This window comes from Haliotis asinina, chromosome 15 (assembly GCF_037392515.1).
Source record: "Haliotis asinina isolate JCU_RB_2024 chromosome 15, JCU_Hal_asi_v2, whole genome shotgun sequence".
Classification (NCBI taxonomy): domain Eukaryota; kingdom Metazoa; phylum Mollusca; class Gastropoda; order Lepetellida; family Haliotidae; genus Haliotis; species Haliotis asinina.
The window spans coordinates 1182278-1207040 of record NC_090294.1 but is presented as its reverse complement, the minus strand read 5'-3'; the positions used below and the strand labels follow the sequence as shown (position 1 = coordinate 1207040).

The following is a 24763-nucleotide window of genomic DNA, read 5'->3' as shown; positions in this document are numbered from 1 at the left end:
TAACATATAAAACACTCTTACCAGTCAACCAAACATAGCATTCTTCTCACACATAATCACACCACATTACCCGATGTACATGTGTTAACATAACAATCTGTATACATGTTGCCTGGATTATATACAACACGTAAGATCTTCTTTTTGTGACACAAATAATGTGAACATTAGAACTTATGGAGACTGATCGCCACAAAAGTCTAAAAGGCACTGTTCTTGCAATAAAACTCTTGTATAAAATGATATGATTGAACTCTTTGCAAGACGCCATAGAAAATGCAAATAATAGCAATAAATAAGTAGGATATGGAATTTATAACATTGATAAAATACAAATGATGGAGACAAGGCGGAACCAGGTGATGAAGAGAAACTACGGGTAAATGTGAGAATTTGTTCCATTCCTTTAGGAAATGTTTCATTAATTAGTTGTATGTTCTCAAAATGGAATAACCCCTACTTTTTGATGGGATATACACTCTTCAAAAAAAGGTAGGGGAACCTGAACTTTGAACCCATTGAGGAACTTTACAAGGACATTCATCTTGTGTATGCAGCATCATTTCACGTTATCACCACACTCAAACACAATGCATGGGGAGCACTTGCACAACGTGGGAGCCTCCTACACGCGCATGGGGTGTCATTATTAATCTTGACGTTTTTCATAACTGAACTAACAGCTTTGCTTTGATTGAAATCCATGTGGTGATGTATTCGCAGAACATCCATTTTTATTGTATCAACATTGATTCATTCCCATGTATCTCCCATTTTAGACAATCGTACATTGAAAGTACAGTTCCACTACTTTTTAAAGAGTATATTAACGCCTGGAAACTCCAGTCTCCCATTAAACAGGTTAACGTGGACATAACTACATGCATGATAACATGAATGTTATGTTATTAGTGAAGTCATAAAATTTAAAAAATCCTTTGTTAGATTCTGCGTCGAAAAGGAAACGTTTAGGAGTTGTTCCGCTGCAAATAGGCATCGATCCCTTCAGACATGAGGACAGCAATGGTTTGGGTACCGCGGACCATAATGTAGTTCCTGGTGTCGATATGGGATATCTCATCAAGAGTCCTGTACTCGTTTGGCATGATATCACGTGACACATTTGTCGTCACTTCCTGGTGAAGTCCCTTCAGCATAATGTGCATCTTACATAACATTTCCACATTCTTGTTTTCAATCTGTCTGATTTTGTCTGCATAGTCATATGTGTCATGCGCAGCTTGTTCAAGGAAAACTCCAATCTTCGACAACCGGTCAGCTTCCTTTGAGAGCATTTCTTCAATCTGAAAACGGTATCACCATCAACATCACCATCATCCAATGAGGTAAATATAAAAACTTATGAAAAATATGAAGTAGATCACTGTTATTAACCAAACGTTTAGCTGGCTCAATTATTGACATGCAACTAGATGTGGAATATTGGTCATATTAACTTCACTGATGACGATATCCTATATGTCAACAAAACAAAAAGTCACTTTACGAAATAACGAACTCCAGCACTGGATGGCTCGTGCAAACTCAAGCACGTAGAGAGATATACTTTAAAAACCAAACATTTCTGTCTTTGGGTGCAAGGATTCATCATCTTCAGTTAAATAATTGTGTATTACAGGTCAGTTCACCCTACCGTTGTTCCGTTTAAATATGAAGCGCCAGTATCGGGAAATCCATCTAGTGGAATACTATCCGCAGCTGCAGCCACGGAGGTGCCTATTCTAGATCGCTGCAAGAAGGTAATGGAATCTTGTCATTGTTATACAGTATTTTCAAAGAAGACATTGCTGCAATCTATGCTTTGAAAATGATTTGTCACACTGTTCCCGATTTCCGCACTCTTGCCTTTTGCTCAATGTGTTTAGACTTTTCGAAAAAAGATGTCATTAACGTTTTTCAACGTGTTGTCGACACAACTGCAGCTTGCTGAGAATACAAATTGTATTACAGTCAGTTCGACTCAGGCTTATGACGACTGAAGTTGACAAAACGTTAACTGATTTGTTTGATTGGCATTCTAGAAGTTGGCAGGTAATATCTGATACATGAAATATATAATAAAGACGCTGTTATCCATAAAGTATCTTACTTTCATATTATCCAACAACTACTAAAATGCCAATCATCATCTTACTTTCTTCAAACATTTTATACGGCAACATAAAGTATCTTACTTTCATATTATCCAACAACTACTAAAATGCCAATCATCATCTTACTTTCTTCAAACATTTTATACGGCAACATAAAGTATCTTACTTTCATATTACCCAACAACTGCTAAAATGCCAATCATCATCTTACTTTCTTCAAACATTTTATACGGCAAACATAAAGTATCTTAATTTCGTATTACCCAACAACTGCTAAAATGCCAATCATCATCTTACTTTCTTCAAACAATTTATACGGCAAGATAAAGTATCTTACTTTCATATTACCCAACAACTGCTAAAATGCCAATCATCATCTTGCTTTCTTCAAACATTTTATACGGCAACAAAAAGTATCTTACTTTCATATTACCCAACAACTACTAAAATGCCAACCATCATCTTACTTTCTTCAAACATTTTATACGGCAACATAAAGTATCTTACTTTCGTATTACCCAACAACTACTAAAATGCCAATCATCATCTTACTTTCTTCAAACATTTTATACGACATGTTTATTTAAAACTGAAATAGGAATCTTTCACAGCTGTGCGAAAAGTAGGCTGTGAGGTTACACTCAGGTATTTACATAGATCGGTATAACAGTAATAATTGTTTGGTGAAACCCACGGGTATGTTGACACTCACACCTCATGATGGGAAGATTGGAACCAGCGATCAGCGGATCCAAACTGCTAGAGGTCACGACAGCAGTCAGCACCAGTTTGGTACAAAGCAGACTGCATCAGTATGGTACAAAGCAGATTGCATCAGTATGGTACAAAGCAGACTGCATCAGTATGGTACAAAGGTATGAAAGCTGACCGTGATATGACTTACTATCGTGTATGTGGTCTCGTCACAGAGACTGACAGCGGTCTGTGTCATAAGCTTCAGTGATGCCATCTCGATGCTGATGGGCTTGGGTGGAGGTGTGGGGAGATTCACAACAGATCCGGCTGACCTGTTAGGCTGACCTGGTTGACACGTTTCATCTTATCTTAATTGCGTAGATCGATGCTCATGCTGTTGATCACTGAATCTTCTGGTTCAGATTCGATTATTTATTTACTCAACATGCATACCGTTTACATTTCCACACACGTTTACAACATATACTACCCGAGAACACTTACAGCCACTTACTTCAGTCAGCTGTTATAAAGTACTGTTCCATGTTCCGTATAATGTTCCATAATGTTTAAAGGTACTGTTTACAAACAATTCGTTACGCTGGAAAGTTAATTGTCATGAGTTCAATACATGAAAAAATAAGTGAAAATTTGTGAAATCGTAACCAAACTCTACACCAAACGCAGGTGTTCACATGCATGATATTTGCATGTGCCTTTCAGCAATTTGATGCATGGTCCTCATGCAATTCATCTGTGTATGGTTTGCAGTTGGTTCCCCCAAGTTAGTGGAGGAATTCATTTTCGATGTTATCATGTATATATACACTAAATATGCTTTAAGGGAGTCTAAACTTTTGATGGGGAGTTGATAAAGCCTCATCCATGTAGCTATTTTGCTGTGTATTCCAAATCCGAGGTGGGCATTGACTTCTTACTGGGATGGTGAAGGTCAGCTCGCGGGGTTCTACATTTGTCCAATGTTGTCTTGTTATTGACTACAGATGCAGAAACACTGCATATATTTGAGTCGGGGTGTCAAACCGAACAGTCATTTGCAAAAAGCTACGTGTAATCAGCTAATCAGTTGCAAATCTCACAAATACAGTACCAATTCTACTTCTGAGAGAGCCAGTCAACAGTTCACACAACAGTTCCTTCGTGTTACAGCTAGTCGTAATAAGTGAGTGTCGAAATACAGTGTTAATCACTGTTAGTGTTCATGCACTTCTTATATCCTATTAGCTAATCATTGTATCGGTTGAAACATCTTATGTGTGCATCTTTATGGCATGTTCCCCTTTTATATTTTACATATCAAATATGGACTGTATCATCCTTGTATACAATTCACAATTAGTTAACAAATAATTTTACAATGTACATGTATATTTATTTAATTATCTCACTTGTAACCAATATATTCTATGTTTGTATCTTATGTTAAGAGGTGAGAAGTAAATAAAACTTTGTCTGTCTGGAGAACAATATATGTTCTTCATACAGTGTACCTATGGCGGGAATCAAAACCGGACATTCGATATAACATGCGAACTCCTTCCCCACTATCACATGAGACATACTCTTTGTATATTTGACAATGTGCTTTATGCACTGCAACGCAACCCTCCATAGGTAATGAGGTGAATCTCAGTTTGTCCGAAAGGTAATCAGGAACACCGGGAATGTGGCTCAGGTATTTCCGCTTTATCCACAGGATGAACGATTAGTTACCCAATTATGTTTTTATTTTCAAAAATACAAAAATATAAAACTTTGTAAACATATCTGAAATACAACACATTCATAACTTTTAAAAATTAAAATAACAATAATTGTAAGAAAACTTAATAACATATAAAACACTCTTACCAGTCAACCAAACATAGCATTCTTCTCACACATAATCACACCACATTACCCGATGTACATGTGTTAACATAACAATCTGTATACATGTTGCCTGGATTATATACAACACGTAAGATCTTCTTTTTGTGACACAAATAATGTGAACATTAGAACTTATGGAGACTGATCGCCACAAAAGTCTAAAAGACACTGTTCTTGCAATAAAACTCTTGTATAAAATGATATGATTGAACTCTTTGCAAGACGCCATAGAAAATGCAAATAATAGCAATAAATAAGTAGGATATGGAATTTATAACATTGATAAAATACAAATGATGGAGACAAGGCGGAACCAGGTGATGAAGAGAAACTACGGGTAAATGTGAGAATTTGTTCCATTCCTTTAGGAAATGTTTCATTAATTAGTTGTATGTTCTCAAAATGGAATAACCCCTACTTTTTGATGGGATATACACTCTTCAAAAAAAGGTAGGGGAACCTGAACTTTGAACCCATTGAGGAACTTTACAAGGACATTCATCTTGTGTATGCAGCATCATTTCACGTTATCACCACACTCAAACACAATGCATGGGGAGCACTTGCACAACGTGGGAGCCTCCTACACGCGCATGGGGTGTCATTATTAATCTTGACGTTTTTCATAACTGAACTAACAGCTTTGCTTTGATTGAAATCCATGTGGTGATGTATTCGCAAAACATCCATTTCTATTGTATCAACATTGATTCATTCCCATGTATCTCCCATTTTAGACAATCGTACATTGAAAGTACAGTTCCACTACTTTTTAAAGAGTATATTAACGCCTGGAAACTCCAGTCTCCCATTAAACAGGTTAACGTGGACATAACTACATGCATGATAACATGAATGTTATGTTATTAGTGAAGTCATAAAATTTAAAAAATCCTTTGTTAGATTCTGCGTCGAAAAGGAAACGTTTAGGAGTTGTTCCGCTGCAAATAGGCATCGATCCCTTCAGACATGAGGACAGCAATGGTTTGGGTACCGCGGACCATAATGTAGTTCCTGGTGTCGATATGGGATATCTCATCAAGAGTCCTGTACTCGTTTGGCATGATATCACGTGACACATTTGTCGTCACTTCCTGGTGAAGTCCCTTCAGCATAATGTGCATCTTACATAACATTTCCACATTCTTGTTTTCAATCTGTCTGATTTTGTCTGCATAGTCATATGTGTCATGCGCAGCTTGTTCAAGGAAAACTCCAATCTTCGACAACCGGTCAGCTTCCTTTGAGAGCATTTCTTCAATCTGAAAACGGTATCACCATCAACATCACCATCATCCAATGAGGTAAATATAAAAACTTATGAAAAATATGAAGTAGATCACTGTTATTAACCAAACGTTTAGCTGGCTCAATTATTGACATGCAACTAGATGTGGAATATTGGTCATATTAACTTCACTGATGACGATATCCTATATGTCAACAAAACAAAAAGTCACTTTACGAAATAACGAACTCCAGCACTGGATGGCTCGTGCAAACTCAAGCACGTAGAGAGATATACTTTAAAAACCAAACATTTCTGTCTTTGGGTGCAAGGATTCATCATCTTCAGTTAAATAATTGTGTATTACAGGTCAGTTCACCCTACCGTTGTTCCGTTTAAATATGAAGCGCCAGTATCGGGAAATCCATCTAGTGGAATACTATCCGCAGCTGCAGCCACGGAGGTGCCTATTCTAGATCGCTGCAAGAAGGTAATGGAATCTTGTCATTGTTATACAGTATTTTCAAAGAAGACATTGCTGCAATCTATGCTTTGAAAATGATTTGTCACACTGTTCTCGATTTCCGCACTCTTGCCTTTTGCTCAATGTGTTTAGACTTTTCGAAAAAAGATGTCATTAACGTTTTTCAACGTGTTGTCGACACAACTGCAGCTTGCTGAGAATACAAATTGTATTACAGTCAGTTCGACTCAGGCTTATGACGACTGAAGTTGACAAAACGTTAACTGATTTGTTTGATTGGCATTCTAGAAGTTGGCAGGTAATATCTGATACATGAAATATATAATAAAGACGCTGTTATCCATAAAGTATCTTACTTTCATATTACCCAACAACTACTAAAATGCCAATCATCATCTTACTTTCTTCAAACATTTTATACGGCAACATAAAGTATCTTACTTTCATATTATCCAACAACTGCTAAAATGCCAATCATCATCTTACTTTCTTCAAACATTTTATACGGCAACATAAAGTATCTTACTTTCATATTATCCAACAACTGCTAAAATGCCAATCATCATCCTACTTTCTTCAAACATTTTATACGGCAACATAACGTATCTTACTTTCGTATTACCCAACAACTACTAAAATGCCAATCATCATCTTACTTTCTTCAAACATTTTATACGGCAACATAAAGTATCTTACTTTCATATTACCCAACAACTGCTAAAATGCCAATCATCATCTTACTTTCTTCAAACATTTTATACGGCAACATAACGTATCTTACTTTCATATTACCCAACAACTGCTAAAATGCCAATCATCATCTTACTTTCTTCAAACATTTTATACGGCAACATAAAGTATCTTACTTTCATATTACCCAACAACTACTAAAATGCCAATCATCATCTTACTTTCTTCAAACATTTTATACGGCAACATAAAGTATCTTACTTTCATATTACCCAACAACTGCTAAAATGCCAATTATCATCTTACTTTCTTCAAACATTTTATACGGCAACATAAAGTATCTTACTTTCGTATTACCCAACAACTACTAAAATGCCAACCATCATCTTACTTTCTTCAAACATTTTATACGGCAACATAAAGTATCTTACTTTCATATTACCCAACAAGTACTAAAATGCCAATCATCATCTTACTTTCTTCAAACATTTTATACGACATGTTTATTTAAAACTGAAATAGGAATCTTTCACAGCTGTGCGAAAAGTAGGCTGTGAGGTTACACTCAGGTATTTACATAGATCGGTATAACAGTAATAATAGTTTGGTGAAACCCACGGGTATGTTGACACTCACACCTCATGATGGGAAGATTGGAACCAGCGATCAGCGGATCCAAACTGCTAGAGGTCACGACAGCAGTCAGCACCAGTTTGGTACAAAGCAGACTGCATCAGTATGGTACAAAGCAGATTGCATCAGTATGGTACAAAGCAGACTGCATCAGTATGGTACAAAGGTATGAAAGCTGACCGTGATATGACTTACTATCGTGTATGTGGTCTCGTCACAGAGACTGACAGCGGTCTGTGTCATAAGCTTCAGTGATGCCATCTCGATGCTGATGGGCTTGGGTGGAGGTGTGGGGAGATTCACAACAGATCCGGAGACAGGTCGACTGCCTCCACAAGGGTTTACCCAACGTCCACCCGCCTCGACCAGCGGTGCAGCGATACTTGTTGAAATGAGCTGTGACGATAATAGGCCCACTGAAATTAATGGCAAATTTAATGACGAGTAGTAGAAGACTTGTATGCCGGTATGTCATCTACATGGCGAGATTAAACATGAACCGTGTACAGTAATTAATTGCTTCTTGGGACATACTAGACATGACACCGGACACCATGTACAGTAACAAACACATGTTTAGTGGATTGGGTTTGACACCACTTTGAGCTTTGTGTTAGTATTTCCTCGGTATGGGAGGACCGGCCTCTGTGCTATAGATCAGAGAAAGTCCCTGACTGAATAGCGGATCCTGTAACAGCTAACGTACTGAACTGCGAATTGTAGCACTCTAGAATATCGGGCCAAATATTAGATGAGATGTAATTGTTTTAGAAAGGTAACCTTACAAATATTAAGTGACGGTAATAACGGCGCTACATCATTGTTAAATACATAGGTCTGGGGTAAATCTCATCCTCATTAATCCAGGGACAACACCCAAGTGAAACGTTCAAGGAGCGGGGACAGTGAGGTTAAGTCGTAATGTCTCCGCCTGGACTGACTGATATTATGAGTAAAAGATATTCAGATTTTATGCGAAAGAAGAGTGGATGGAATTAACAAACAATTAATGATTTACGTGCACCATGTACATAAGCCTAATAATTAAATCCTAACGAGTTAAATGTTAACGATTTGCGTACTTGTACATATTTGTATTTACTTGTACATATTTGTATAACCAACCTGTGATGAACACCAAAACTTCAGAACGCGATTCCATTTCAGTAGAGTTAGACTTGAGACTATTACGATGGCTGTTAGATAATCAGGAGAGCTGGACAACCAATATTCTACTACAGGGACTGATTGGAACTGAGCGCTCATCTATAATAATGCCATATTTATACAAGATTTTCAGACAATCTTGGGAATTCTTGTTTGAATTTATCTTCATCTTGTTCAAACTTTCCTTAGTCTCTGCCGGGCATCCCTGCATGTTGAATACCTCGCATGTATATTACTTACTGCACAAAGCCACTCACTTTCGAACCATATGATACTGTATTGTAAGTGTTGGAGCTTTGCATGTGTATACTTCATTCAGAGGTTTTTCCGAGCTTCCGTGTACAAACTGAACTTGGGGTAGCGGACAGTCAAACGGGGACGTTTTCACTTACCTCCCTTTGCAGTGCAACGTCGTGAGGAGCACGGCCTCAATGTGTTTAGACTAGTCGGGTCAATTACTCATGCGCGTCTCCTTCACTACACTGCTACTGAATGAAGGACTTTCCAGTGAATCGGCACAGGTATAACTCGGTAAACATGCTCACAATACACAGACTGGTGGGTCTTTACACAGATAACGTCAATGTATGAGGTCTTGACGCCGCTTTGAATGGTATTTCAGGTGTATCTGGTTGTAAGCTGAAGGAGGGGAAGCCCGTGGTGACGTCTGTCAACCTTTCGCCACATTGGTTAAACTAAATGACAGCATCGCTCAGCCACCGCGACTTCCAACTGAGCGTCTCTCTCTCTCTCTCTCTCTCTCTCTCTCTGTCTCTCTCTGTCTCTCTCACTTTTTATCTGGTATACTTAAACTAAATATTTTTACGCACAAGGTTAAGATACAATGTACGTACGCTCAACTACGACTTGTATAGAATCAACATTATTACAGATCCATCATGTTTTTGTGGATGTATGAGTGACAATGTATGTGATTATTTCTTGTATTGTCCCCGTTATTACACGCAAAGAGAAACCTTCTTAGCCAACAGATGCGACATATCACAAAACAAATGTTTACTAGATATATGCCTTATTTTACGTGGCAATGCAGACCACTCAAGTAAAGAAACTCTGAGTATCTTCAAACATGCCACCATTACATCAATCAAACTAAACTCAAACACAAGGCCTCTCGTGTATATCTCCTCTGTTTCTCCTGCAGTAAATATTGGGAGAGGGCGTCATTGAGTTGGATAACTTGTGCCCAACCCTTTACTTCAATAAATAAATATGTTTAAATGAGCCATATCACAAACCGGCAGTGCTGTCTACCGATTTGGGCATGTGTTCATAGTTCTTTCTTTCTCTCTCTCTCTCTCTCTCTCTCTCTCTCTCTCTCTCTCTCTCCCTCTCTCCCTCTCTCTGTGTTTCTTTGCTCATGAGTATTTTTTTCAGTATCTACATGACGCTAAATACAGAGCATGTAAAATTCCACTGAAGTAAAAATACAACACAGCGATTGACAAGCCACGTTCATAAACAAGTATGATATTTTCGGGTTATGGGGTGGGTCAGTGTGTGGAGGGTAGTGGAGTGGATACAGTTCCACATTGTACACAACAACTCCTGTCATCAGACAGACACTGTCAGTCATGCTTCAGCTCCATTCAGTCAGGTATGTAGTTGGGTGTGTCAGAGGCGTGTCATCAGGTGGGAAGTCTGCATCTCAGGTAAAACGCTCAACGACTATTTTAGTTGTCTGTCTATGCGACTGTCTTATCAACAGTTATACTGGTGTTAAACAAGATTACAAGATGATATCATTATTATTTTGATTTTATGTAAGTGACATTATTGATTTCCTCGGTAATGATGGTAACAGATCTATTGAAATCGATATTTTGCAGATATTCGTGTTATCATTTGCAGACGACGTGGTGATAACGGAAAGTTCGGCCATTGCATCACAAAGGAGGTTCGATAAACTAGCTGACTACTGTAATAAATGACAAGTGAAAGATAATGTACACAAGACTCAAATTATGGTTTTCATGAAAGACGGAAGGTTGAGAAAATATGAGAAGTTTTATTTTAACGACTACAAGTTGGAAATTGTCTCCAGTTATGAGTGTTCATTTCTCTATCGCAGGCTCCTGGTCGACCTCCCAGGCGACAGTGACTCAACAAGTGCTGAAAGTTCTTCGTATCGTTAGGTCCAGTGTTCACAACTTTGCTAATCTGCAATACAATGTTCTCCTTCACGTTTTTTTATGTGGAGATATTGCCAATCCTGTTATACGGTGCGTAGATCTGGGGGTTTCACTCATCACCGTGCATATCACGTGAAAAGTTTTGTAAAGAGGTACTACATCTTGGAAGATCCACTCCGAATCTGGCCGCAATAGGTGAAGTAGGTCGTCATTCATTAATTAATCAGTGTGTTAAGTTTATCCAGTTTTGGGCTCGTGAGTTGAACCAGGTGGATAATGTGATGTTAAAGGAAGTGTATGACTATCAGTATTCTCTTGTTGAGACGGGGTGTGAGTGTTGGGCACCCCAAGTTAAAGGACTCATATTCAGCTATGGTTTTGGTTACGTGTTATTAATCAGAACGTCAGATGCAACCAGGAATTTATATCTCTTTTCAAAGAAAGACCCATAGCCATTGATCAACAAACATGGATGAAATTATATTCCAGTATTAAATTATGTTTTAGTTTGAAGGTTACCTACCCCTTGTTTAGGTGCCCGTATATCGCATAGCACTATGTACATGTCGCTGTTCTAACCAGAGCTTACAAATTGATAAAGGACGAACGTTTAAGATTTCTCGCTCACGTAAGATTATGTCCATTATGTATCATTTCAAATGTTGAATCCGAATATTACTTTTGTATGGTTTGTCCATTCTACGATACACTGAGACACTCCATTTTACCAGCAAATTACACTACCTATCCATCATTTGATAAGTTGGTTCATTTATTATCAACTACATACATCGATTAAATTCCCATTCTTGCACGATTTGTATATCTTGGCATGAAACAGCGTGTTCGGTTTTTAAAACTTGTTATGAACCACCTTGGCTCTCCTTGTCAGTATAATTAGTTTGTATGTACTTGTATAATGGGCAGTGACCCCTTTACAGAAATAGAGATCTCTCTCTGTTGGCACAGTTAACAGCTCTAGGCGTTCAGTTTATGAAGCTCCCACACAATGATGTAAACGCCAGGCCAGGATTATGTACAACACACAGGATCTTCTTGTTGTTGTACACAAAATGTGACCTCAAGTAATGAGTAATTAAAAACTAATCAAAGTAACTTTTATGAGACTGCACAAGAAGTTCGGAAATATTTCTGATCATTAATGTTGTGACGTGTTACAAATGACAGTCACTTTTTGCTTTGTTCCATAGACGTGTTGGTAATATTTACAATGCAATGCTAATGCAGGTGATTCAATGGCTACTGTGTACACAGTGTTTGCAATGCTATTATCATGTAATGGATTAATGGTTAATATCTGTCAGGTAATTTTAATGTAAGCGATAAATGTACAGGCCTCACTTGTAACGAATGCCATACGTATTGAATGATATACGTGGAGCTATGGGTGTTATGTGATTACATATGGTGAATGATATACGTGTAGCTATGGGTGTTATGTGATTACATATGGTGAATGATATACGTGTAGCTATGGGTGTTTTGTGATTACATATGGTGAATGATATACGTGTAGCTATGGGTGTTATGTGATTACATATGGTGAATGATATACGTGTAGCTATGGGTGTTGTGTGATTACATATGGTGAATGATATACGTGTACCTATGGGTGTTATGTGATTACATATGGTGAATGACATACGTGTAGCTATGGGTGTTATGTGATTACATATGATGAATGATATACGTGTAGCTATGGGTGTTATGTGATTACATATGTGAATGATATACGTGTAGCTATGGGTGTTATGTGATTACATATGGTGAATGATATACGTGTAGCTCTGGGTGTTATGTGATTACATATGGTGAATGATATACGTGTAGCTCTGGGTGTTATGTAATTACATATGGTGAATGATATACGTGTAGCTATGGGTGTTATGTGATTGCATATGGTGAATGATATACTTGTAATCGTATATGTTATGTAATAGTACATGTTGAATGCTATTTGTGTAGTCATGGGTGTCATGTAGTTTTATTCAGGCACTGATTGTGAATATGTAATAGTAATTAATTCGTGTAAAGTATAATTATGTGTTCAATCTGGATGATGAAACTGATCTCTTCTGTTTAACTTTCAAACCTTTCTTATGATCTGGTGTGGATTTTGCAAGGATTGAAATTTGAAAATTATGTTCATTCCTGAGTAGATATTTCTTCTCTGAGAAGATAAAAAAAATGAAATCTGACCAAAAGGGTATGTGGAACATTTGATTATGTTCAATACAGGCCAACAAACCAATCACCTACAGTGTGGGAATAAAGGAGACCAGTAATACCTTCCTGTCTAGATCTATATATGAAGGTGCAGACTGAAAAAAAAAACCGTTTCCACGTGGAGTGAGTGAGTGGGTTGAGTATTACACCGCTTTGAACAATATTCTAGCAATATTACGGTGGGGGACACCAGAAATGGGGTTTGTACATTGTACCCATGTGGGGAGTCCGGCTCGGTCTCAGGATCGGGTGTTAGGCTGACCTGGTTGACACATTTCATCTTATCTTAATTGCGTAGATCGATGCTCATACTGTTGATCACTGAATGTTCTGGTTCAGATTCGATTATTTATTTACTCAACATGCATACAGTTTACATTTCCGCGCACATTTAGACTATACTACCCAAACACAGTTTAGACTCACTAATGTAATTATAGCCACTTACTTCAGTCAACTGTTATAAAGTATTGTTCCATGTTCCGTATAATGTTCCATAATGTTTAAAGGTACCGTTTACAAACAAATTTGTTACGCTGGAAACTTAATTGTCATGAGTTCAATACATGATAAAAATAAGTGAAAATTTGTGAAATCTGAACCAAACTCTACACCAAACGCAGGTGTTCACATGCATGATATTTGCATGTGCCTTTCAGCAATTTGATGCATGGTCCTCATGCAATTCATCTGTGTATGGTTTGCAGTTGGTTCCCCCAAGTTAGTGGAGGAATTCATTTTCGATGTTATCATGCATATATACACTATATATGCTTTAAGGGAGTCTAAACTTTTGGTGGGGAGTTCATAAAGTCTCATCCATGTAGCTATTTTGCTGTGTATTCCAAATCCGGGGTGGGCATTGACTTCTTACAGGGATGGTGAAGGTCAGCTCGCGGGGTTCTACATTTGTCCAGTGTTGTCTTGTTATTGACTACAGATGCAGAAACACTACATATATTTGAGTCGGGGTGCCAAATCGAACAGTCATTTGCAAAAAGCTACGTGTAATCAGCTAATCAGTTGCAAATCTCACAAACACAATACCAATTCTACTTCTGAGAGAGCCAGTCAACAGTTCGCACAACAGGTCCTTCGTGTTACAGCTAGTTGTAATAAGTGCACAAGAAGTGCATGTTAGCGCTCATGCACTTCTTATATCCTATTAGCTAATCATTTTATCGGTTGAAACATCTTATGTGTGCATCTTTATGGCATGTTCCCCTTTTATATTTTACATATCAAATATGGACTGTATCATCCTTGTATACAATTCACAATTAGTTAACAAATAATTTTACAATGTACATGTATATTTATTTAATTATCTCACTTGTAACCAATATATTCTATGTTTGTATCTTATGTTAAGAGGTGAGAAGTAAATAAAACTTTGTCTGTCTGGAGAACAATATATGTTCTTCATACAGTGTACCTATGGCGGGAATCAAAACCGGACATTCGATATAACATGTGAACTCCTTCCCCACTATCACATGAGACATACTCTTTGTGTATTTGACAATGTGCTTTATGCACTGCAACGCACCCTCCATAGGTAATGAGGTGAATCTCAGTTTGTCCGAGCTCGTGATGTGCTGAAAGGTAATCAGGAACACCGGGAATGTGGCTGAGGTATTTCCGCTTTATCTAGAGAATGAACGATTAGTTACAACACGTCACAATTTAATTCTGGACGCACAATAGTCCAGAAACTCTCCGCACTGTGGCCACTCTCTCACAAGAGATTTGGCAAAAATAAACATGCAGCTATTATGAATATGTGCTAAGGATGAAAAAATGAAAAAGATATTTTTCGAAAACTGAAAATTTAAACTCGTTCGCCCATCGGCGAACAGCGGCCCATGGGCGAGAGTGTTTAATTTCGTCCAGAATGAATGTTTTGGAGGTTGTAAATGAATGAAAAAATGTTAATAAGTATCATGACTCAAATTTCAGCTCAATTTGACAGCTAACTGACAGTGATTTTAAAAAATCTCGCCCATGGGTGAAAAACATATTGGCCCATGGACGAGAATATTTACTTTCACTGAAAATACATGTTTTTTCCATGTTTTGCAGTTTGTAAATAAATGAAAGTATATTTATTAGTGTCGTGACACGAAAATCTGCTTATTGTGACTTAATTCTGATAATTTAGAGCTGATTTAAAAATATCATTTGGCCCATGGGTGAGAATATTCACTTTTACTCAAATTACATCTTTTTGCATGTTTTTGGGGTTGTAAATGAGTGAAAGTATGTTCATAAGTATCATTATACAAATTTCAACTTATTTTGACTTAATTCCGTTAATTTAGAGCGATGTTTAAAAATCTCACCCATGGGTGAAAAACATTTTGGCCCATGGGTGAGAACATTGCCTTTTACCCCCAAATATATCTTTTCACGTGTTTTGGAGGATGTAAATGAATGAAAGTACATTTATGAGCATCATGACAGAAATTTCAACTCATTTGACTTAATTCCGCTAATTGAGAACGATTTTAAAAACTCTCGCCCATGGGTGAAAAACATTTTGGCCCATGGGCGAGAAAATATTTTTTTCACTCTAAATAGATCTTTTTACATGTTTTGTAGTTTGTAAATGAATGCAAGGATATTTATGAGCATCATGACACGACATCCAACTCATTTTGACTTAATTCTGCTAATTTAGAGCGATTTAAAAACAATCTCGCCCATGGGCGAGAATGTTTCCTTTCACTCCAAATACATCTTTTCCAATGTTTTGAAGGATGTAAATGAATGAAAGTGGCTTTACGAGTATCATGACACAAAATTCAACTGATCTGATTTAATTTTACTAATTCAGGAGGATTTTAAAAATATACGAGAATAATTACTTTTACTCAAAATACATCTTTTCTTGTGGTTTGGTGGTTGTAAATGAATGAAGATATGGCACAAAATTCAACTCATTTTGACTTAATTCCGCTAACTACAAGAATCTGCACTTCCACTCCAAATACATAGTTTGTTTTATTGTTTTAGAGGTTATAAATGAATGAAAGTGTGTTTATAAGTATCACTCCGGTCTTAATTCGAGTAACCTCGCTCGTGGACAAAAATATTTTCATTTGCTTGTTTTCTTTATTTTGCAAGCATATGGTTAAAATTCAGATGAAACTATAGTGACAAATAATTTCAGTTTAATTTAGTGAGTTTAGTTCTATGTCGCACTCAGCAATATTCCAGCAACATGGCGGCGGTTTGTAGATAATCAATTTTCGACCAGACAGTCCAGTGATCAACAGCATGACCAACGAACCGATGACATGTGGCAATCAAGTTAGCGAGTCTGACCACCCGATCCCGTTAGTCGCCTCTTACGACAAGCATAGTCACCTTTTATGGCAAGCACTGCTTGCTGAACCCCTGTTGTACTCCAGATCCTCATAGGTCCTGAACGCAGAGCTATGAAATTGAAGTTATTTGTGAAAGTCCTTACTCCAGTGACACAAAGACTATGCTGGGACACATTAATAAACAGCGTTGTTAGATCTTTAAGTTGTTTTGAAGTATGTCTTGTCAACCCCACTGACATTCGCCAATAACCACTTAAATATAGAATATATAGTCCGTGCTCCTTCAGAACAATTAAGTAATTAAGGATCCCCAACTGGGTAATTAAGTAAACAACTCAAAACACGCTTGAAAACGGTATAAGAATCTATACCGAAACGTCGCTACCCTGCAATAAAGAAGTTGATCATCCATAAAAATTCTTGTCATCTTTATCTCAGCAACTTCTAGAATGCCTCTCAAACAGTTTAACTCAAGATACTGTCACTTTCTGCCCAGGACATCACCAGTCGTGAGCTAATGACCTTGTAAAACCCCTCACAAGGAAACACAAAGCACCAAAACCGTATTTCTTCCAAGGTGACACACGGTATGTTGTCAAAATATTTGTTGTGGAATACATTCTATAGTGGGCAAGACCTTACGCTTGGAAAGTGTACCTACCCAGTAGTTTTAAGTGTACCTACCCAGTTTAGCATGTTTCGTTTTAATATTGTGGGATACACTTTTAGTAATTCTCGTTTGCCTGTCCCAGGTTTTCTTCGACCGAGGTTTTATGGGGCATTCTCGTATTTGTCAGACCAGGAATAATCTACAACAGTGATAGGTCACTCGCTTGCTTTCTTTACCATTTGTACCAATTAACATGTTCCTCGTCATGCTCCAGCGCACACAGTGACTTGGTTCGTTTCCAGCGCAACTTCGGCTGCGTTTAACAACTTCGGCTGCGTTTAACAGTACTTCAGCCAGTTTACTGTATCAGTCGAAATCTTGCAATGAATGAATGAATGAATGAATTATAATAAGAATTAAGAGCAAGATGTATATGTGAATGAATGAAAGAAATAATAAAAGAAAGAAGTACATATGTGAATGAATGAAAGAATAAATGATACACCACGGCCATCCCTTCCTAAACATGCTAAATAATGCAAAACTATCGTTAGATCACGTGTTAACATCAGCTAATTATAGTCTCCCTTGTCAGACATAACAATTTTCAGACAGGTTTAAACAACAAACTATCTGCTTGACTGCACAGCTGCCTGTTGACGTAGTATACCCACCTCACCTAATTTGCCTGCGTAATCTTCATCTACATCACCATAAGCAGAGAGCACAGAAGGTCGAATATCTGTAACCACTGAACCTTGGCGTCTCACTGGAACAGGCCAAGTTCCCAAGTGCGGGTGTCCTTCTCTACCTTTTCCATTAATCTTTAAAACATCTAACAAGTTCAACGCATGCAACTTTTAACTAAAATGTGATGTTATACATATCATAAAAGTAATTTTTAGATATTATTCAGTTGATATATTATCGATATTTAGCTTTGATTGTGTAACTACCCACATTAGGACATTGAGACCATTCTGATTTATCAAGTAAAATACGATTGTATGGTTTAGAGTTTGAATCTTGGCATATCTTGCCGGTTTTGCTACTTTTGCACTCTACCTTTTTACCTGGGGCGAGCATGTTTTGGTGGTTTTTAGTATTTCATCTATTTTCTCAGGTTTATTGATTTATTTGTTTTATAATTGTAAATTTATTCTGACGGTTGACGAGGTTTGTGTAGTTATCATGTATGTTATGTAATTATATTATTGGTATGGAGTGGCACTGATATATGCTTGCCAATCCAGTCACGATTACTTGAAGAGATTAGTTTTAACTATAGATTAAAGTATCCATACTATTAATGTGTAATCTTTATATTAGGCTATGAGGAATCCGTAAAGTATTCAAGATTGATTTTACGTTTACTTTTCTATCTTTTTATAAATTTTCGCTATTTTGGCTACAGTCGAAAACATTAACCGTGGCTTCGTTGTGTACAGGTCCATGGTTGTGGTCTCTAAGTATGTTAGAAATTATGTTGTTGAGACTGTTGGAACTGTTGATCTGCAGTCTTTCAAAATTCATTTTCACGAGGTACATTCTCCCTTTTTACTACAAAAATATTCTCACAATGAACATATAACCTTTTACAAAAAGGTGTCTTCAGGTAAAATAAGTCACTGAGTGAACTCGCTAACATCGGTTCAATTACATTGGCACACGTGTCTTATTTCGTTTCCTAAAGAAACACATTTTATTTTTTTTTTTAGAAAACCAGTGTCTAATCCCTTAAAACAGCACCGTTGTCACTACACCAAACGATTTTGACCTTGACAAAACAAAGGTTTAACTTACATAACTACCCCGTAGACATCATTTGCTTGAAAACGAGTTTAACACCTACGCCGAAATGCTGCTTACATTAGAAGAACTTCTATATCCATGTAACTTTCTCTGTTTTTCAAATTATTTTAACCTGAACAGATATTACTTTGTCAACGACTTCATGAGAGTTTTTCAAGTTCTAATCCACACATTGATTTCCACTTTTTCAAATTTTACCTTAATTTGTTGAGTATTTCAGCATAACTCGCAAAGACAAAACCACTGAGCGGAACGATGACGTTTTCTGTTTCCGCGTTCAGTTACGTAATTTCCGCAAAGCGCCTGCTATAATTTGCGCGTCGTGTCTCGTCCGCTGGTCTTGTATATTGGAATAAACCAGCTGCCGCTTTCAAGTGTATTTTACTTGTCATATAGACATCTCATCCATGGATTACTCTAAGTCATTAGGTGACACCAGCTTTGAAATGAACAGGTGTTCGTGAGTGTATATGGATGAAAAAGACTGACTGCGCATGACGCGCAGCCAAATATCTCACATTCAAAGGAAATCTCGAATTAATTGTTTTACAAGGCGTCGAGCTGACCAATTGGTTTCGGTTTTGTGTATAAACCTCCTTTGCCATGTGTACTTCGAGTCTAAATACATTGTTGTTTATACTGGGGATGCATGCAGACCTTATATATGCACATGAATAATCTCGAATTTCGACCTTTCGTAAAATTCTATGTGCATTAAATTTTACTGTAAATATATATTGAAATCAATATATATACATGTATGTGTGATTGAACAATCCTATTTACTAAAACAGGGATGTGGACTTTGTCCTTCTACAAGACCTGCACATATTAGTTTGTGAAAGACAATGGCATTTATGTGCATGTACTCTTGAAAACCTTCTCCTGCACGATATTCTTTTCAATGTAGTTATTGTGTGCTGTATTTCACTTTTGAAAATGTAGTTAAAACATATTTTGATTCTCAAAGAATCTCGTTCGTTTAGCAAACAAAATATTGCTTTGATTAATACTTCACCAGTACTATACAATATTACAGAATGCACAAAACCGGATACGCAAAGCCGACAAATTATAGCATTGTGATGAAGGGTATACAGGGTTATAGGAGTTCCTGTTTATCCACCGAGCCAAATTGTCGCTGACACGGCCCCACAATCCTATACGCCCTTGTGGGGTGTGGATTCGGAGGAGGGGGTAACGGTGGAGATGACCAAGCCAAATAAGACACAAGTACTCCATACTCTATCATGGTCTTCCTTACTGCTTGAAGATGGACCTTTTCTCACTGTGGTCTGTGATGACTTCGGTGAACGGAAACAAAGAACTTATACACTGTGAAAACCAGAAAATAGTTGAATTCGTCAATGATTTTATCATGAAAACACAAAGCTTGTTTTTTTTTTAACAGAAAACTAATTAACTTGCAATAACCTTCTCACAATTGTTCAGTGTTTCTACAAAGAGCTAGTCAGACACAACAAGCCGTAACTCTCTTTTTATGTTTACTTATATGATAGATGTGTATTTGATTTAATGATATGTATGCATATGTTATTATGTGATAGTTCATATGGATGACGACACATGCTGCATTTATATTTTGTATTATATGTTGTATGGCTGATATAAACTTTAAAGCTTGTTCACCAGTCCCAATCAGTGTTTACGAAACACACAAAAATCACAACACCTTGGAAATGTGTTAAGAAAATAGAGACATATGGAGAACAGCGATGTCATAACTGAACAGAAATCATTCCCTCTATTGGTGACGGCCGTGTGAGATTAGTTAAACAAAGAAACCTAGTCGACCATGCCTCATAATCCTCTTACTCCGTAAATAAATAACGCACCTGGGCTGTCGAAAATTGAAATTTTGTAAATTCGATGTTTCGGCTAATATGTAAGGAGGTAACCCGACGTTAACACTATGGCGTTAACACACCGGACAAGAAGGTAAACAAAATCTGTTAAAAGTACATGCTTTAATGTGGCCACTATGAACGAGGTAGACCGTCTGATCAGCACAGCTTATTATGGCAATCTCTTGTCTCTGAAGCTGGTCCTTGACACGCTGAAACTTTCTGTCTTCTTTACTGTGGTCGCTGTGTTACAATATGCAGTTTACATTGCTCACAGACCCTCGATTTACGATGATGCCAACTTTCTCGATTACTGTTCGTGCTACGACTATCATTCAGGAATTGCTTCCACAGCTCCTTCTTTCACCGATATCTTTGTGCATGTGTTCTCCCTCGTTAATTAGAGTAGAGCCGAGTCTTCTCCTATTCTTAGGCGCAAGTTCTCCAAGGCAGTCGACACTCACACTCCGCTGCTTCTCGACAGTCCAGTTGTGTATTCGATCAAACAGTTGACCCTCCGGGTGTGAACCAAAAGAGGATACTAACATTCGGATCGGTGGATCACAATGCTACACCTCATTTACTATAACAAATGTTTAAATCTCACTTTATGTAAATATAGCATCAAAACAAACTGAAATAATATGTATTTTTATTAACATGGTACTGACTATAGTCGATTCGAATCACTGCTTCACGTTCACTGACTGCCATGGATGCTTGCTTTTCCCACGTGGCGGGGTAAAACTGATATATTCTCCCTCGAAAGGCCTCAATCAGACATCAGAAGCAATCAGAAATGGACATTCTTAAATGGAGTAGGACAAATGTGCCCTCTACGTGCTTATGAACCTTGAACGCGCAGTTTCATTTCACCAGTTATGTACAAATATTGGTCTAGAATAATTTTATTTTTCAAAACCTTTAGTCTTAAATATGTATTGATGCAAGGGCTCCATATATGTTCTTGTTCATGTCCCTCTCGTCAAGCGTCAGAATAAACTTATCAAAGCAGACTCACTTGCTGGGCCACTAGCAGTTAAAAACACAACAAAAACAAATAAATCAATAAATCTAAACAAATAGATGAAATACTAAAACCACCAAAATATGCTCGCCTCAGGTAAGAAGGTAGAGTGCAAAAGTAGCAAAACCGGTAAGATATGCCAAGATTCAAATTCTAAACCATACAATCGTATTTTACTTGATAAATCAGAATGGTCTCAATGTCCTAATGTGGGTAGTTACACAATCAAAGCAAAATATTTTACATGTTTATGTACGATTTATATAGCAAAGTCAGAAGAATCCCCGACAAACACGGCAGCTTCTCCCCAGTCGGTTGGTTTGTGAGGGTGAGAGTACTCCCTACAAGGCTCACTCCCATTAGTGAACAGGGTGTCCTCCCATTTTATGTATTTTTTGACCGATAGGTACAGAAAATTAATCAGGTGATGTGGGTATGTCATGCTTGGTTGATTTCTCAGGATTAGGTGAATTGGGTATGGGAGAGTCCATATACTATGATCAGAGGGGATTTAGCGACCGTATTGGAGTGAAAGAATGACAAAACTCAGTGATAGATTAATGAATGTCTTTTTTATGCATTATGAAAATGGTAATGGTAAATTATCACAAAATGCCCAATACCCGTCTAGCATGTCATACATATATGCATCATAAAATGATAATTTATCAACTGAATAATACCTAAACATTACTTTATGATATGTATAACATCACATTTTAGTTAAAAGTTGCATGCGTTGAACTTGTTAGATGTTTTAAAGATTAATGGAAAAGGTAGAGAAGGACACTCGCACTTGGGAACTTAGCCTGTTCCAGTGAGACGCCAAGGTTCAGTGGTTACAGATATTCGACCTTCTGTGCTCTCTGCTTATGTAGATGAAGATTACGCAGGCAAATTAGGTGAGGTGGGTATACTACGTCAACAGGCAGCTGTGCAGTCAAGCAGATAGTTTGTTGTTTAAACCTGTCTGAAAATTGTTATGTCTGACAAGGGAGACTATAATTAGCTGATGTTAACACATGTGATCTAACGATAGTTTTGTATTATTTAGCATGTTTAGGAAGGGATGGCCGTGGTGTATCATTTATTCTTTCATTCATTCACATATACATCTTGCTCTTAATTCATTCATTCATTCATTCATTCATTCATTCATTCATTCTAAGATTTCGACTGATACAGTAAACTGGCTGAAGTACTGCAACATATGTCTCATTTGGGATTTCACTTTCTTAGTAAAGTACAAATTCTAGTACTTTTTTCGGTTGAGTCCCATCCGGGATTCGAACCCGCACCCTCAGAGTCAGGCACCTAATCGCCAGCACACAAAGTCAGCCGCCTAGCCCGCTCAGCCACCGCGACTTCCACAAAAATGAAAGTCGGACAACTGGTAGTCTAGACTGCGTACTTTGTGTACCCCTCTGATGAGTGTAAATTGGCACGGCTCCCATGGCCGAAAGCTATGATTACACGATGCCATTTAGGTGCCTGACTCTGAGGGTGCGGGTTCGAATCCCGGATGGGACTCAACCGAAAATAGTACTAGAATTTGTACTTTACTAAGAAAGTGAAATCCCAAATATGACATATGTTGCATTTGACCACTTTCTAAATGGCATCGTGTAATCATAGCTTTCCGCCGTGGGAGCCGTGCCAATTTACACTCATCAGAGGGGTACACAAAGTACGCAGTCTAGACTACCAGTTGTCCGACTTTCATTTTGTGGAAGTCGCGGTGGCTGAGCGGGCTAGGCGGCTGACTTTGTGTGCTGGCGATTAGGTGCCTGACTCTGAGGGTGCGGGTTCGAATCCCGGATGGGACTCAACCGAAAAAAGTACTAGAATTTGTACTTTCTTAAGAAAGTGAAATCCCAAATATGACATATGTTGCATTTGACCACTTTCTAAATGGCATCGTGTAATCATAGCTTTCGGCCGTGGGAGCCGTGCCAATTTACACTCATCAGAGGGGTACACAAAGTACGCAGTCTAGACTACCAGTTGTCCGACTTTCATTTTTGTGGAAGTCGCGGTGGCTGAGCGGGCTAGGCGGCTGACTTTGTGTGCTGGCGATTAGGTGCCCTCCTCTGAGGGTGCAGGTTCGAATCCCGGATGGGACTCAACCGAAAAAAGTACTAGAATTTGTACTTTACTAAGAAAGTGAAATCCCAAATATGAGATATGTTGCATTTGACCACTTTCTAAATGGCATCGTGTAATCATGGCTGAAGTACTGTTGAACACAGCCGAAGTTGCGCTGGAAACGAACCAAGTCACTGTGTGCGCTGGAGCATGACGAGGAACATGTTAATTGGTACAAATGGTAAAGAAAGCAAGCGAGTGACCTATCACTGTTGTAGATTATTCCTGTTCTGGTTTTGGTGCTTTGTGTTTCCTTGTGAGGGGTTTTACAAGGTCATTAGCTCACGACTGGTGACGCGCGATGTCTTGGGCAGAAAGTGACAGTATTTTGAGTTGTTTACGTAATTACCCAGTTGGGGATCCTTAATTACTTATTTGTTCTGAAGGAGCACGGACTATATATTCTATATTTAAGTGGTTATTGGCGAATGTCAGTGGGGTTGACAAGACATTAATTGTCCCAGCATAGTCTTTGTGTCACTGGAGTAAGGACTTTCACAAATAACTTCAATTTCATAGCTCTGCGTTCAGGACCTATGAGGATCTGGAATAGAACAGGGCTTCAGCAAGCAATGCTTGCCATAAAAGGTGACTATGCTTGTCGTAAGAGGCGACTAACGGGATCGGGTGGTCAGACTCGCTAACTTGATTGCCACATGTCATCGGTTCC

The 24763-nt window shown here is 37.9% G+C and overlaps 2 protein-coding genes across 2 annotated transcripts; both read right to left on the bottom strand.

Moving 5' to 3' along the window:
* Positions 1–853: 853 nt before the first annotated feature.
* On the bottom strand, positions 854–4391 carry LOC137266162 (uncharacterized). Its single transcript, XM_067801651.1, has 4 exons — positions 4322–4391; positions 3019–3155; positions 1655–1750; positions 854–1304 (listed from the first exon to the last, which is right to left on the bottom strand). The coding sequence occupies exons 1-4, from the start codon at positions 4389–4391 to the stop codon at positions 969–971; spliced, it is 639 nt and encodes a 212-aa protein (XP_067657752.1). The 3' UTR covers positions 854–968.
* A 152-nt stretch (positions 4392–4543) lies between these two features.
* LOC137266015 (uncharacterized) lies at positions 4544–9001 on the bottom strand. Its single transcript, XM_067801514.1, has 4 exons — positions 8864–9001; positions 7934–8154; positions 6316–6411; positions 4544–5965 (listed from the first exon to the last, which is right to left on the bottom strand). The coding sequence occupies exons 1-4, from the start codon at positions 8898–8900 to the stop codon at positions 5630–5632; spliced, it is 690 nt and encodes a 229-aa protein (XP_067657615.1). The 5' UTR covers positions 8901–9001; the 3' UTR covers positions 4544–5629.
* Positions 9002–24763: the final 15762 nt, after the last annotated feature.